This window comes from Kryptolebias marmoratus, linkage group LG3, assembly GCF_001649575.2.
Source record: "Kryptolebias marmoratus isolate JLee-2015 linkage group LG3, ASM164957v2, whole genome shotgun sequence".
Lineage (NCBI taxonomy): Eukaryota > Metazoa > Chordata > Actinopteri > Cyprinodontiformes > Rivulidae > Kryptolebias > Kryptolebias marmoratus.
In genome coordinates, this window is record NC_051432.1 from 13,373,015 (window position 1) to 13,386,914 (window position 13,900).

The 13,900-nt window shown below is 40.2% G+C and overlaps 2 protein-coding genes across 3 annotated transcripts; one reads left to right on the top strand and one right to left on the bottom strand.

Moving 5' to 3' along the window:
- The first annotated feature begins 3,684 nt into the window (after positions 1-3,684).
- On the top strand, positions 3,685-8,573 carry elmod2 (ELMO/CED-12 domain containing 2). Of its 2 annotated transcripts, none has more exons than XM_017406651.3 (9): positions 3,685-3,817; positions 4,505-4,651; positions 4,743-4,771; positions 5,598-5,695; positions 5,805-5,934; positions 6,240-6,373; positions 7,346-7,414; positions 7,524-7,657; positions 7,744-8,573. In XM_017406651.3, exons 2-9 carry the CDS (start codon positions 4,507-4,509, stop codon positions 7,896-7,898), a joined length of 894 nt encoding a protein of 297 aa, XP_017262140.1. In that variant the 5' UTR covers positions 3,685-3,817; positions 4,505-4,506; the 3' UTR covers positions 7,899-8,573. The 2 variants fall into 2 exon arrangements, with proteins under 2 accessions (XP_017262140.1, XP_037830778.1); XM_037974850.1 differs by lacking the exon at positions 3,685-3,817 and adding an exon at positions 3,869-4,008.
- Positions 8,574-8,620: 47 nt separating this feature from the next.
- ucp1 (uncoupling protein 1) lies at positions 8,621-12,115 on the bottom strand. Its single transcript, XM_017406635.3, has 7 exons — positions 11,998-12,115; positions 11,731-11,867; positions 11,302-11,500; positions 9,807-10,004; positions 9,623-9,724; positions 9,163-9,343; positions 8,621-9,081 (listed from the first exon to the last, which is right to left on the bottom strand). The coding sequence occupies exons 2-7, from the start codon at positions 11,854-11,856 to the stop codon at positions 8,967-8,969; spliced, it is 921 nt and encodes a 306-aa protein (XP_017262124.1). The 5' UTR covers positions 11,857-11,867; positions 11,998-12,115; the 3' UTR covers positions 8,621-8,966.
- Positions 12,116-13,900: the final 1,785 nt, after the last annotated feature.

Genomic DNA, 13,900 nt, shown 5'->3' on the forward strand with positions numbered 1-13,900 from the left:
GGGGGGGGTAATTCATCTGTGCCTGTTTGTGCCTCGCTCTGATGGATTTACGAGTAAACACGTCCTGCTGTGTGCATCCTTGGATTGGTGCATTAAAGGCAGCCTATATTTCTGAATGAGATCGTCTCCCTTTACAGGACTTTGTTGGCAGAAGATCCCTGAATATCACGAAGGACTTTCACTAAATGTGTGACTTTCAAGCAACATCCAGTCCATTCAGACGAATTCAAATTAATTTGGTTCCCCCTTTTAGAATAAAATATCTCAATTTAGGCAGCTATTAACGCACAGGTACAATAACAAATAAAATGGGTTTCATCTAAAAACAGCCAATGATTGAAGATCAATCTGACTTATAATAAAATGAACAGGTTCAACTAAAATTAAAGGCCTAGCATTTCCTTGAAGGAATGCACGTCACCCGCCGCCTTTCATGTTTAGACCCTTTATGCTGAATAAAGGAGTTGTGGCTGTTTTGGTCAAACCATGAAAAATAACTCATGCTCAGAGTATGTGTTGTGAATGACTCTCAGCTACTACCACATCAAATCTCAGCTCAATGTCTGTAAAATTAGTTAAGGCAGATCCAACTTTGTGTTGGCTAATGTTCAGCTGTCAACCCTAAATATCTGTTGGTTCCAAAAGTGAATCTGTGGTAGATGTGCATCCAACAATCACTTCCTAAAAGTTTAATTAAAATCCATCCAGCAGTTCATGAGATATTTTGCTAACAGACACACAGCCTTGACCCCAATGATTAATGCTGAAGTTTTAAAGCAATGAGTAGCACTTGGAGCACGTGTAGTGAGTGACTCTCTACCGCACTAAATATGGGTCAATATCACACACGGGGAAAAACATTATCCTCCTCTTTTTCATGGTGGCCAATAACTAACATCATTCATAACAAATCAGCTGCAGCTGAGCATCATTTTCTAGCAAAGGATTAGCCTCCATGATGTTTCAGTAATGTCAGAAAAAAGGCTTTAAAATGGAAGTAAGAACAGATCCTATGACTTAATGATGCAATGCTTATAGGCATTTTTCTTCACGTTTTTCTCCAATTTGAAGCTCAAACCAAAACCTTTCAAAGAGCTAAAAAAAGTGAACAGTGTGGACCAGTCATATCTGTCCAAACCAGGATGGTTTACTGAGGCACACAAAACAGTATATTCAAGGAAAAGACCGTATAAATAGCCTTAAAGTGTCGAGCCACAGCGTGCTGACGCTGACTGTTTTCTGTGTAACGGATGGATCATGCTTCCAAAAGATGCTTCTTCATCTTGTGTTTTGATGATAATGGAAAGCAAGCTCTAACGTGCCGGAGTCTAAAATCTATTCAGTGTTCATTTTTATAGTCAATCATTCATTAGCCTTTAATATCTTGATGGAAGACACGGCCCCCATCGGGCAGGAAAAGTCTCATCCAGGACCAAAACGATCACTCCAAACATGTTTGTATTGATTTCCAATGACTCTTTCTAGTTAAAAGACAAATGGAACTAACATTGCATTTCATTTAGACTTCAAAGGTTAAGTTTCTTTTTTAAATAGTCACTTTGAAGAACTTGTTTCATACTGTTTGTCCCTGACATCAAGCAGCACAGTGCATGTAATAGTAATATGACTTTTATACATCACTGCTTACATTTTCTTTTGTGTGACAAAAATAGACAAACTATCAGTATCTTCAGTTCAATATTTACTTTATTACTGCAAAGGGTATTTGGAAACAAATGAGAATATAATAATTAAATATTCTTTTCAGGCTATTTGGCTGATGAAAACACAGCAATGGCCGTTTCATAAATGCACAAAAGACCTTGTGTTTTCATAGGCTGTGTTGAGGAATATGGGCCTCACATGGGAAACTCATATTTTGGCAAGTCATAAAGCAATGTTGTCTTTAACAGAAGCACACGATCAAAAACTACTTACACTGTGGGTGATTGGAGTGGCTAATGTGCCGGTTGTGCTTGCTCCTTTTTTGTTCGTTTTTGGAGGAGTCCCTGGTCCGAGATACTGTATTTTATTTAGGCAAACTGGAAGAGTCCTGCTCATTTTTTCTGGTTCTGATAACCACGCCAGCTCTTTCAACCTGGAGGTTCTGTCTCATGTAGAGACACAAATTAAATACCAAAGTGCATCATTAGGTGAAGAACGCTGATTAAACTGTGTTATTTTTAACCTTTTTCTTGTTGCTTTAAAAAAATACTTTTGTGTCATGTCATTCCAGATGCAAAATTACATTTTTAGGCATTTTCACTCCTTGGATAAACCTTATTGTTTTATTTTAAACTAAGTACCTATTTGGAGGTTTCAGTTTCCAAATACAACTTTAGTCTTAGACATGAAAACCCATACGAGTGCAGTAATTAGACAAGATGGACCTCCAGCCTATGAGAGCCTGGAGGGACTGATCAGGTGAGAGGGTAAAACTGTGACTTAATTAATGTCAGATTTACCACTGGTGACCGTCTGAGGATTGGCTGCATTGTTGGCAAACCAGACCACTGCTTGAAGGAAGGCTCACAAGCATCAAGAGCGGAAGGAAAATGGGTCGTGACGTGTTGTTTCCTGCCACAGTTTTAAACAGTGATTAAATTAGATGACAGAACAGAATAAAAAGAGACTCGGTGCTCAGTAGGATTATTCAAAAACAAATAGTCAAGCTGCAAATCTGGCAACATCTAGTGGTTGTATTTGGAAAGACAAGTACTTGGCTAAAAAGATGGTTGTTTCCTGTGCTGAACAGCTTGTTGATGGTTTAATTGTTCTTGGTAGCAATAAATGTTACTAGATTTCTGCGATTTGGAGGCAAAATCAATATACTGTATAAACAACAATGTTTGATTTACTAATGAGAGTGCAAGAAGACCATGGGCAAAAACATGTACACAATTTCATTTTAGTTATTCATTCATTTTGTTGTTGTTGTTGTCATTTTTTGTTACTTAGAGGTTTTTTTCTGTCTTTTTCCACATTATCAACTTGTGCCAGAAGTTGAGTTTTTCAGACTTTTCTGTTAATTTAGTTGTAATTTTTTGTATCAGTTTGGTCTTCTGCATGAATTTGCATATGTTTGTGTGTAAATCTGTTAAGTTAATTTGTATCTTTTTATAATTGTTCTCTGTTTTAAAAACAGAGAACTATCTATCTATCTATCTATCTATCTATCTATCTATCTATCTATCTATCTATCTATCTATCTATCTATCTATCTATCTATCTATCTATCTGTCTGTCTGTCCGTCTTTCTGTCTATAATTATGTATTTTCCACATTTTTGTGTCATTTTCACTATTTTTTATCTTTCATCAGAAAGCCCATTTCTTTTTTTGTTGTAAATAATAAACTATAATATGTTTTTTCATAGGTCATTATGGACATTCTGAATATGGTATTGCCTCATTTTGATTCACATTTTTAAGAGAAGCCCAGGGCCCTAAGCTTGCAGACATCAGTACCATGTATAAACACTAGATGGCGCTGCAACAACGTGGTTTGAATATACAAGCTGCTGAGTTCAAAGACGTCATATCATTCAGACTTAAAATGAAATTCAGCCTAAATTTTTGGTGTGATAGACCACGTTAGTCGAGTATATTTTCTAAAACCTTTTGGAAACATAAACACGTAATAAACGCCTGCAAATGTGTGTTTTATCGGTAAATAATCGTTCTGTCAGCGGACGCCTGGTGTCGCGTCGCTATTTTTCTGGTGTGAACCTGAACGCATCAGAGCCAGAGCCGTGTTGTCAGGAGAAGCGCTGTTAACCGTTTACTACCTCACGAAGGGTAGCTTCATCCGTGAGGAGGTGAGTGTTTTAGCTTAGCAACACAATTCCCAGCAACGAGGGAGCGAGTCGAGCCTCGTTCGGTTCCTCATCAGAAATACAACCAAACGCTGTTCTTGCGACGTAAACCAAATCCTGTTAGCTAGCTAACAGACGGGACACAGTGACAACCTGTTGTCTGAACTGTCATTAGAGTTTTGAAGCCAGCTAGCGTGGGTAGTATTTTAAACTAAAACCAACCAGCCAGAGATGTGCTAAAATCAACATGTGCTGTTTATTAAAGTTCCGCTTGTGAAATGTTTGCAAGTAAAAGAAATGAGCATGTTACATTAAAGTTAGCACATTAGCAGCAATGCTAGCAGCGATGCTTTTGTTGTGGCTGTGGTGGCAACTCGCTTGTCTCACTGATACTGCGATGATCCGATTATAGGTTACGTATTTGTAATTAATAGTAACCCGCTATCACTGAACTTTCTCAGACGATGATAAGCAAAAAACAAACAAACAAACAAAAACTGGTTAAGAGTTTTGTCCCAACAACTTCTAGATGTGGCACAAACAGATAGGCGTGTCTGATTTTCTGCCACAATGACAACTCTGCTGTGTTACCTGGTGTTCTGTAATTTGACTATTTAAAAAAAAAAAAAAAAAGGTAACTTGTTTATTAATTGTCAATAATAATGCTGTTTTTTTATCTTTTGATTTCAGAGATGTTCGGGTCTATCTGGCAGTACGTCTACACGTCCTTCCTGAGGTACTGGCTGAAGTGGCTCATCAGACAGGCGACAGGGAAGTGTGAGCTGCAGAGAATATGCTCCGAACACGAGCCGGGAGCATCGAGGACAACGAGAGCAGGTGAATCCATGTATCCCAGCATCTGGTCTGCATTTCTTCTTGGTGTAGGTTTTCTTCACTGTCCTGACCTGCCTCCTGTGTCCTCCTCTAGAAAACTCTCTTCAGGCATCTAAGAACAAGGTAAGACAGTGATGCTAAGTTGGTTTGGTCTCGGATATCCACGTTAACCTCACACGTAGCGCAGCTGCTGTGAATTAACGTGTTAGTTGAGCTATTTCTTTATGTAAGGTATTGATGTCATTCACACAGCTTCTGAAGCTAACCTTTAATCCCTGAACCATAAATCTCCTGATTTATTTCTGTCGATTGACAAAAATGAGGGATTTGCTGGTCATACTTTGTTCTCGTGCCCCTTTGATCCTTTACGTCCTTTTTATCAGATACTGAATTAGTTAAGCCCTAAGAAGTAGCAAAAACATTTTCTTTTATATTCTTTGCTGATCTATAAAACTTCCTGACTTTTACAAAATGCATGAATGCATTTCCAAGCGCAGCAGATGGCTTGAAATGAAACATATTCATAAGATGCACTGGAAACTAATCTAACTGCGGCCCACACAGCACGTAACTGGATTTAAGTTAACTTTGCTCGTCTAAAATAGACGCATATTCTTTACTTTTGACCTCTGTTATCTATTTTGGCTGGTGTGAACTGAAATATCAGCATGTCCTCTGAGCTTCGTCAGCCTTTATCTTGACTCAGACTTGCCAAGCTGAGATAAAGTGACTCTTCAAGTCTTTTATAATTCTATCTCGACAGGCGTTCTCTGATCACCGGTCCATTAAGTGTTTAGTCAGAAATGTTGGTTCATCCTTGTTCTTGTTATGAAGCCGACTTTGAGGAGTTCATGTCAGCCGTTGTGCCTGTTGTTTGTGTGACATTTTTCTGCGTCATCGTTTTTCTTGGTGCTACGTTCTCCGACACCGTGTGTTCTTCCCTTCAAAGGTTTTAAGAGAAGCCTTGAAAAGCAGCAAGGATCACGTAGAGCAGTGCGTGGATCAGATTATGAAGGAGAAGAATATAAAACCCCAAAAAGATCCCCTGTAAGATCTCTTATCTGCTTTGAGATTGTTGCATGTGTCCAGTTCTTTCGTTTCTTTGCGACGCTCGGTTCATCAGTGATTTCTTGTTTCCGTCTCCGTTCTGTTTCAGATTCAAGGGGAGGCTGCACGTCTGTCTGCTGCAGATAACCGGATACAGCAGCTTGTATACATCTGTAGAAGACTTGAGAAAGGAAGTCTTCAGCTCAGAGAACCCTGAGCACGAGGCCATGCTTTTAAAGGTGAGGAGTTCTGTTTCCGGATCCAAACTTCACAGGGAAAAAAGTGGCCATGTACTGTCTGTGAGGGTTAATATCGCAGTAGAGTTCTGTTAAAATGTGATCATCATGAGCGACAAAAAAACCTCCCTGTTGGTTTTTTCTGTCATTTTAGACTTTCAAGATACTAGTTTTATAAATATTAGCCGGTGTACACAATAAACTTTGAAACATGAATGCCTAAAAATTGTACACATTATGATAAGCATCAGTGTACCCGCTGCTCAGTTCAGAACCAGTAAAAATGTTGTTTTTCTTGTTATTTTCAGCTGTGGGACTTGTTGATGCCAACGGTCAAACTGGAGTCCAGAATAACCAAGCAGTGGGGAGACATTGGATTCCAAGGAGATGATCCCAAAACCGACTTCAGAGGAATGGGCCTGCTGGGTCTGATCAACCTTGTGTGAGGACTCCATGAATAACAAGTCATAATTTATTATTTGTGCGATGGGATCTACAGAAAATCAGGAACCTAACACAGTCTGGAAGAGTAAGGAATTAGATACTATTATTGTCCAGGTCTGGATAAGTATGGAAAAAGATGCAGTTGTGTTTCCCCCTGTTTGATTTTCTTAAAGGTCAAATATAATATAAGGTCAGTAACTAAAAGCCTGATTAAACATTTCAGTAAAAGACAGACCTGCAGGTGACATTAAGTATTACTGACGACTTTTAGCTTTATTTGATTACCATTTAGAAATAAAGAAATAACTACATGCTCGTTATGCGCTGCCTGAAGGTGTTGGGATTCTTCTCTTTAAAGACGTGCTCAGTTTGGAGGTAAACACGTCAACTGTTTCTGTGGCCCAACAAGTGTTTCTGATTCATCACTTCGGAGCACATTGTTCCCCCAATCGGCCGTGTCCTTTCCTACATGTTCACTGGGATAGGGGTTTTGCTCTAATGTCCTTCTAAGAACGACGCTGGACACGTGCACTTTGACACCTGCAAACCTGAAACTGTTGGTTCTTATATAGAACTGAATTTGCTGCATTTTAGACATGTTTTGGATTATTGATTTAAAATAAAAAATCAAGCTCATACATTTAGGTTACACCAGCTCATGTTATTTACTTTGAAGTTACGTCAGTCAGTATAGTAGCTTGTTTTGTAATAAATTGTCATTTCTTAAAAAAAATATAGTTCCAAATGATTGTTCTGAACTTTCTTTGGTTAAAAATGAGCTCTTCAGTAAACGTACAGAGACTTACCTGATGGTTGAGGCTCCAAATTTATGTCATACTAATTTTTTTTTTCTTCATTTATCGTCAGTGAATATCCTTGATAAGGCCGCCTCATCCATCCAGTTAGCCATCCCATTAGAGGATTTCTCTATCATGAATACATTAATATTTTTTCATTTTGCTCTTTGCAGTTTTTTCAGTGAAAACTACACAGCAGAAGCTCGACAGGTGTTGTCACATGCGAATCATCCTAAACTAGGGTGAGACCTTCAGACTTTCTGACGTGGAGTTGCGTCGAAAATGTAAGATTTTCCAAGTTCTGTTTTAACTTAGTTTCAACCTTCTATGTGTGGCTTGTATATCTTTCAGGTATTCGTATGCTATAGTTGGGATCAACCTGACAGAGATGGCCTACAGCTTACTGAAGAGCGGAGCTTTGAAACCTCATTTCTACAATACAGTCCAAGGCACACCTGAGCTCAAGCACTTTCACCAGCTCTACTGTGAGTCATACAATCACATCGTCCTTCTGTCCTTCTACACGTCTTATTCACTCTGAAAAATTTCCCTCAATGTGCATTCCCTCCAGGTTATCTGGCGTACGAGTTCGATCAGTTCTGGGTTGCAGAGGAACCGGAGAGCATCATGCAGTTCAATCAGTACAGAGAAAAATTCCACGACCAAGTCAAAGCTCATCTCCAGGACCCCGACGTGTCTCTCGCACTGTCTGTCGGTTCTGATTAGCGTGTTTTCACCAATTTTTTTTATTTTTATTTTTACCTCCGATCTTCTAATTTGTCTGCATCCTTGTTTGATCTGACAGCAGGAACGGAACGGGACGGTTGGGCGGAAGCGATGCTGAATGTGACGAAGAGATTGTAGTCACTTTCAAACAAACAAACAAACAAACAAACAAAAAGATTCATTTTGTTTAGCGTTTCGTTAGCGAAGTCGAGTTCGTCTTGTTACAGCGACGGTTTTTTTCACATACAGCACAAGCCCAACTCCCCATTCCTCTAAAAATGACCATTCCAGGGGGTTTTGTTTATGATGGAGAAGTGAGAGAAGACGACTCAGGTGGTGACACAGATTCACTAGGCTTTAGGCACTTTGAAGCATCAAACCTCATGCAGAAGAAAACTGGGCTTTAGCTGTCTCGTTGTGCTGATTGCTAACGTTCTCCTGCTCAGGAATATATTATTTATGCTCAGAGCTCATGGCTTAAATAACTTAACTCTGAAGCTTCTCCGTTGTGTTCTCACCTTGGAAGTTGTGCACAACTTAATGTCTTCACTCATTAATGTGTGACCCGAATTTCGATGTTCTATATCTGATATGGAATTTTTATTCTTGTTATGATGTGATGTAATTTAGACTCACACGTCTTACTCGGTCAATAAATCGACATTTGAATTGAAAGGCATTTTGCGTTCGTGTGTGTGTGAGTTCAAGGAACGAGCGGAACATTTGTAAAACAAGTCGAATATATTTAGGGTTTACAGAAACATGTTTTACACTCGCTTTAAGATTGCGAATGTTATTCCTGTTGTGTAAATGTGCACTGGTTTAGGCCGCCCAACATGCATCACTGGCACACGGGTCTTAAAGTGCAACGTCGTCTGTGACCTTCGTTTTGCTTTCACAATGATCTCATCTGGGCTCGTGAATTATAAATATAAAAAGAATACTTTGTGTCTCGTACATGTGCAGTTAAATACAATGCTACATTTCCAAAGAAAGCAAAGGCAAAAGGAGAATTTACACCAAGTCTCCTCCTCAGTGGTTCAACCTAGTAGTTTTACAGTCGGGAGCTCAGTTTGTCACTTCAATCCTCTTCTTCGTGACCATCATGGCTCTCTTGATCTGCTCGAACGAGACGAACATCACGACATTCCACGAGCCCAGCCTCAGAAATGAGGGCACAAATCTACGCATGGAAGGAAAACCAGAAAACGTATATTAGGTTTTTTTTTTGGCAAGTTTTGTAAATTTGAAAACAAAAGCTCACCCTTTGTAGAAGGCCGTCGGCCCCTCTTTGGTCAGCATGGTCCAGGCACAGTTTATAGCGCTCTTGTACTGGCCTGGCGGCGAGTTCATGTATCTGGTTTTCACCACGTCGACTGGGGAGGCGATCACCGTGGTGACGAAGCCCGCGCCAAACGCTGACACAAAGTGACACGGCAGGTTGTCTGTGGAGAGATGGGGGTAGATGTGAGCCAGCATGAACGGATTATGTAATCTGTAGAATGGAGCAATATAAATGATTGTGATAAATGTCATAATATCTTCAGTATTTACAGCTCTGTATGAGGGAGAGATACAAGCTGTTCTGTTCTCTGACAGCCGGTGTGTGCTGTTATCAGCTGTTGAAGAGGTGAGTGGGTGTGAGGAGTTTTGACCAATCAGAAACCATCTCTCTGAGACCCTGTGTGTGTGTGTGTGACCCTGAAGCTGAGGCCTAGTCTTACCTGACATGAGTTTGTGTCTAAGAATGGCCTCTTTGATCAGGTCGTAGGTAACCAGCTCTGTGCAGTTGACCAGTGCGTTCCTTGTGATGTTTGGTAGCGTTCCTGGAGGGACAACACACACTCAGCAAGCCTTCTCAAAGCATTTAACCCGGGTGGCATTCTTATAACTGTGCCCAGGAAGCACCTTTCCAGAGTCCTCGCATGCCCTCATTTAAGAAGATGTGCCTGTACGCTTGCATTGTGCCGTTGTAGCGGCGGGCCATCCCATTCAGGTTCATCTGGGCCTGGAACCGAACCTTGACCACGTCTGTGGGCTGAGCGAAGGACACGGCCATGGCACCTGTTGTGCAGCCAGCCAGGATCCGTATCAGCACCCCCGGGTCTGGAGCAGGACACACAGAAACAACCAGGTGTAGAATTACTTTTTTTCCCCTTTTAATCAATATTTTACATTTAAAATCAGTTTACAAAAGGAAGACAGGAGCTCTGTATTAAACCACATTGTGCTGATAAATGATAAATCTTTTAGAGTAAACTAACCATTGGTGAAATTTGTTTTCCCTGTGTGTCTGTGTTTGTTGGTTTGTTTGTAGCAAACCCATTCAAAATGGCCGCCACAGCTAAGCAATCTTAACAAAACCTAAAATAGCTGTAACTCAGTCAATTTTACAGGTATTGAGTTAAGATTTGGTGTGGTAGTAGCTGAGACTGATTCCCAACACAAACTCTGAGCACTAACTGATTGCACGAGATCCGTTTTTAAAACTTTTCCATGAATTTATACAGTCAACTCTGGCTGTCTGTCAGCAAAATATCTCATGAATCCCTGAAAGGATTTTTGTTAAACTCTCAGAAAGTAACTCATTACCTTTCAGAGACAATCACAGACGAGATGGCTGCCACAAAAATAGCTGTAACTCAGTCAATTTGAAGATATTGGGCTAAATTTTGGTGTGGTAGTAGCTGAGAGTCATTCTCAATACTTAATGAAAGTGGTAAAAGATCATGTGAGATCTTGCAGTATAACATTAGATTGTGCATAACATTTACAAAAATTGATCAAAACGAGTTTAACTCCTCATAAAATTGGTTTAAAACTCTGGCATGAAAAGTGGCGGGCAATATGCATTCCTTCAAGGAAGGCTGGACCTTTTAGTGAATGTAAGTTTCTCCATTTCTTTCACTCATCCCACTTGATGTGTTTTTAATATATATTTTTTTCTAATTTATAAATGAATTGATGAATCTGATCATTTTGTAAATCTGACAGTAACAGTGACTTCACAAAGTCAGGAAAATGACTGGAAAACTGACAGTATCATAATGTGCCATAATGAAAAATTAAGGAAACACCTTTTTTCCATATTCAGGAATTACAGTAAAAATCTGTAAATCTTTTACAGTAAGTAAAATGACAGTAATTAGCTCAGTTTGACAGTGAATTTGTGACAGTGTACTGAGTATAAATGAGCCACGGCACATCTGTATGTTCTGAAGGATGGAGTCATTCTCTTCTGCTCTAATCTGGAGAGAAGGGGGTGCTGAGTTTTTTTATTTTCTTTCTTTATTTTATATTTATTTTTGTCCATGCTGTGCCTAGTGTGAGCTGGGATGGACGTTTCTTTTATTCGCATCGTATAAACCTCAGCTGTCTGCTGTTTTGTGCTTCACCCACTTACTGTCTTTGCCTCCAGTGTAGAAGTTTTTGACGTTGTCGTAGAGGCCGATCCTGATGGAGGCGAAGCACACCTGCCTCTGCAGTCCCGCCACCAGCCCGTTGTACAAAGACTTGGGCCCCTCTGTTCGGATCATGGTGCTGATGGTCCCGAACACCCCTCTGTAGCGGATGCCTTCCACTGCTTTCTTCTCCCCCTGTATCTGTACATTTTTCACTCAAGGTTAAAACCAGCTTCTACCGCTGCAGAAAGCAGTACGTGGGCACTATTGATCTCAGGAGCTGAAGGTGAAGCTGCTGAGTCAGTAGTGCAAACACCACAGCCGCACAACGTGTTCCCATTTATTAAACTACAGCCCAATCTGATGATGATTCAGATGCAGTCAAACTCTTTTTAATATTAATGTTTTCAGGTTGGTGACTGAACAGGTACCTGTAGTCTGACTTTGGCTGTGTCCAGAGGAAATGTGACAATGTCGGCCACACAGGCTGCTGCCCCGGCGCTGGCCATCTTTACTCCCAGAGAGGGAGGAACGTCTGAGGGTTTGAGTCCTACCATGTTTCCTGTAACTGAGCAGACAGGCGCTCATCAGCGTACAGACATACAAACAGCCAGGTTAGAACCTCCCCTAAAAACATTAACCTCATATAGTAACCATTCATGTCCTTAGTCCAACCACATTCAGCTGCGTTTACTTACTTTAGTTCCAATTTAAGGGTCTTCAGATTTTGGTTTCAATGGGCCAGATTGTAATCCATGAAGGGCCCCAGTGCACAGAGAGGAAAGAAGCATCTTTTGCCCTGTATTTATATATTTTCTGGCTGGCTGGGTGGCTGTTTTTTTTTTTTTTTTTTTATGACATCCTCAGAGAGGCGTCACTGTGTACTTCTGGTTAAATCAAAGTCCATTGACTGTCAGAAAGTCAATGTTCAATTTATCTCAGAGGGCAGACAGTTTGCATGAAAACAATTCTTCATTCTGTGAAGATAAATCTCCTCATTCAGTCTCTGGTGTATGTCTAAAAGACTCTCAAACCAAATAAGTTTAAATGTTATTTCCTGCCTATAGATATAGTTAACACTTATCTCCACATTTACAATTAGTGCACAGAGCAGATCTTTTTTATTTCTCTTGCATCAGCAGATTTTCCTTCATCTCTTACATCTGCCATAAACTTACTGTAATATTAAGTAATTATTTACTTTGTTAGATCAGTGGTCTGCTCGAACACTGGAGATATCAGCGTGTTATCAGATGATTTCGCCGGGGGCTTGTCTGCGCTCTCAGCCAATGGGAGCTCGAGTGTTGCTGAGCTTGTTGTACAAATGGGTCTTTTTCTGCAGAATTTAAAGGCCAGCATCACAGCATCTTTAAAAAAAAACAGCACAGTAATTGTCTGCACCTATGACACTAATCCAATCCTCTATTTTTAACGATGCCTGCTCATTGTTCCCTTTTATTTGTGAACGCAAGGCTTTTGGAGGTGGGACAGTCGTGACGTGAACCGATGACTGAAGTTCACGGTAGAGCAGATAAGAACTTAGCATCTCCTCGTGTTTGGCCTCTTAGCAGTTTGCCAGCAGTTGAACCTCTTACATAACAGGCAGCCCGTGCATTTGCTTGAACGGAAACTTAGAAAGTAGATTATGAGGGAACAAAAGTCTACAGAAGTTCATGAATTGACACACAGTAAAAACGGGGTAACAAAGTGAGAATTAATGCAGTGTGTTCATTCATTTTGATGTTTATTTAGATTTGTATTTAGGTTGTGGTTTGTGGGTCTGTTGTGTTAAATGTGGCTCCAATTTTTTAGGGACATATTTTCTGTTCATCTTTGATAAAGCAACAACAGATGACTGAAACTGACTCATAATAGCCCTAAACACATCATATAGAAATCATCGTCTGTAAACACGGTTCACCATGTCGTCCACAAATGCTGGGTAAAGCTCTATCGTGCAAAGAAGAAACCATATTGAACATCATCCAGGTTCACTGCTGTCGCTTCTTTAATTTAATTTTTAAGCTCATTTAAAATGGACTGAGGCAAAGTGGAAAACTGTCCTGTGGTAAGACAAATCAAAATTTGAAACTATTTTTGGAAACCACGAACGATACTGAAAGGGAGAGGAACAATCAGCCTGTTATCAGGGTACAGCTCAATAGCCTGCCTCTCTAATGGTATGGAGGTGCATTACTGCCTATGGTATGGGCGACTTAGACACCTGAAAAAGACTTCATCAATACAGAAAAATATATACAGGTTTCAGAACAGCATATGGCCCCTTCCAGATGAAGTCTTTTTAAGAGAAGGCCTTGCGTGTTTCAGCAAGACAATCCTACATGAAATACTGCGTCCTTTACAACAGCATGGCTTCATTGTAGAAGAGTCCAGGTGCTGAACTGATCAGCCTGCAGCCCAGACCTCTCACCAACTAAAAACATTTGGCGCATAACAAAACAAAAAATCCATCAAAGACTCAGGACTGTTGAACAGCTAGAATCCTCCATCAGACAGGAACGGGACAACATTCCCCTCTAAAAGCTCCAGTAGCTGTTCTCAGTTCCTAGAAGTTTACATGTCCCTGACCCGACTGTTTTG

Excerpts from the sequence above, each read along its gene's own strand:
- elmod2 (XM_017406651.3), top strand. The coding sequence starts at position 4,507 with ATGTTCGGGTCTATCTGGCAGTACGTCTACACGTCCTTCCTGAGGTAC. Across the intron at positions 4,772-5,597 it reads TTCAGGCATCTAAGAACAAG|GTTTTAAGAGAAGCCTTGAA; the intron begins GTAAGACAGTGA and ends TTCCCTTCAAAG. Across the intron at positions 5,935-6,239 it reads ACGAGGCCATGCTTTTAAAG|CTGTGGGACTTGTTGATGCC; the intron begins GTGAGGAGTTCT and ends TGTTATTTTCAG.
- ucp1 (XM_017406635.3), bottom strand. The coding sequence starts at position 11,856 with ATGGTAGGACTCAAACCCTCAGACGTTCCTCCCTCTCTGGGAGTAAAG. Across the intron at positions 9,344-9,622 it reads TAGACACAAACTCATGTCAG|ACAACCTGCCGTGTCACTTT; the intron begins GTAAGACTAGGC and ends ATCTCTCCACAG. Across the intron at positions 9,082-9,162 it reads CCGACGGCCTTCTACAAAGG|ATTTGTGCCCTCATTTCTGA; the intron begins GTGAGCTTTTGT and ends TTCCATGCGTAG.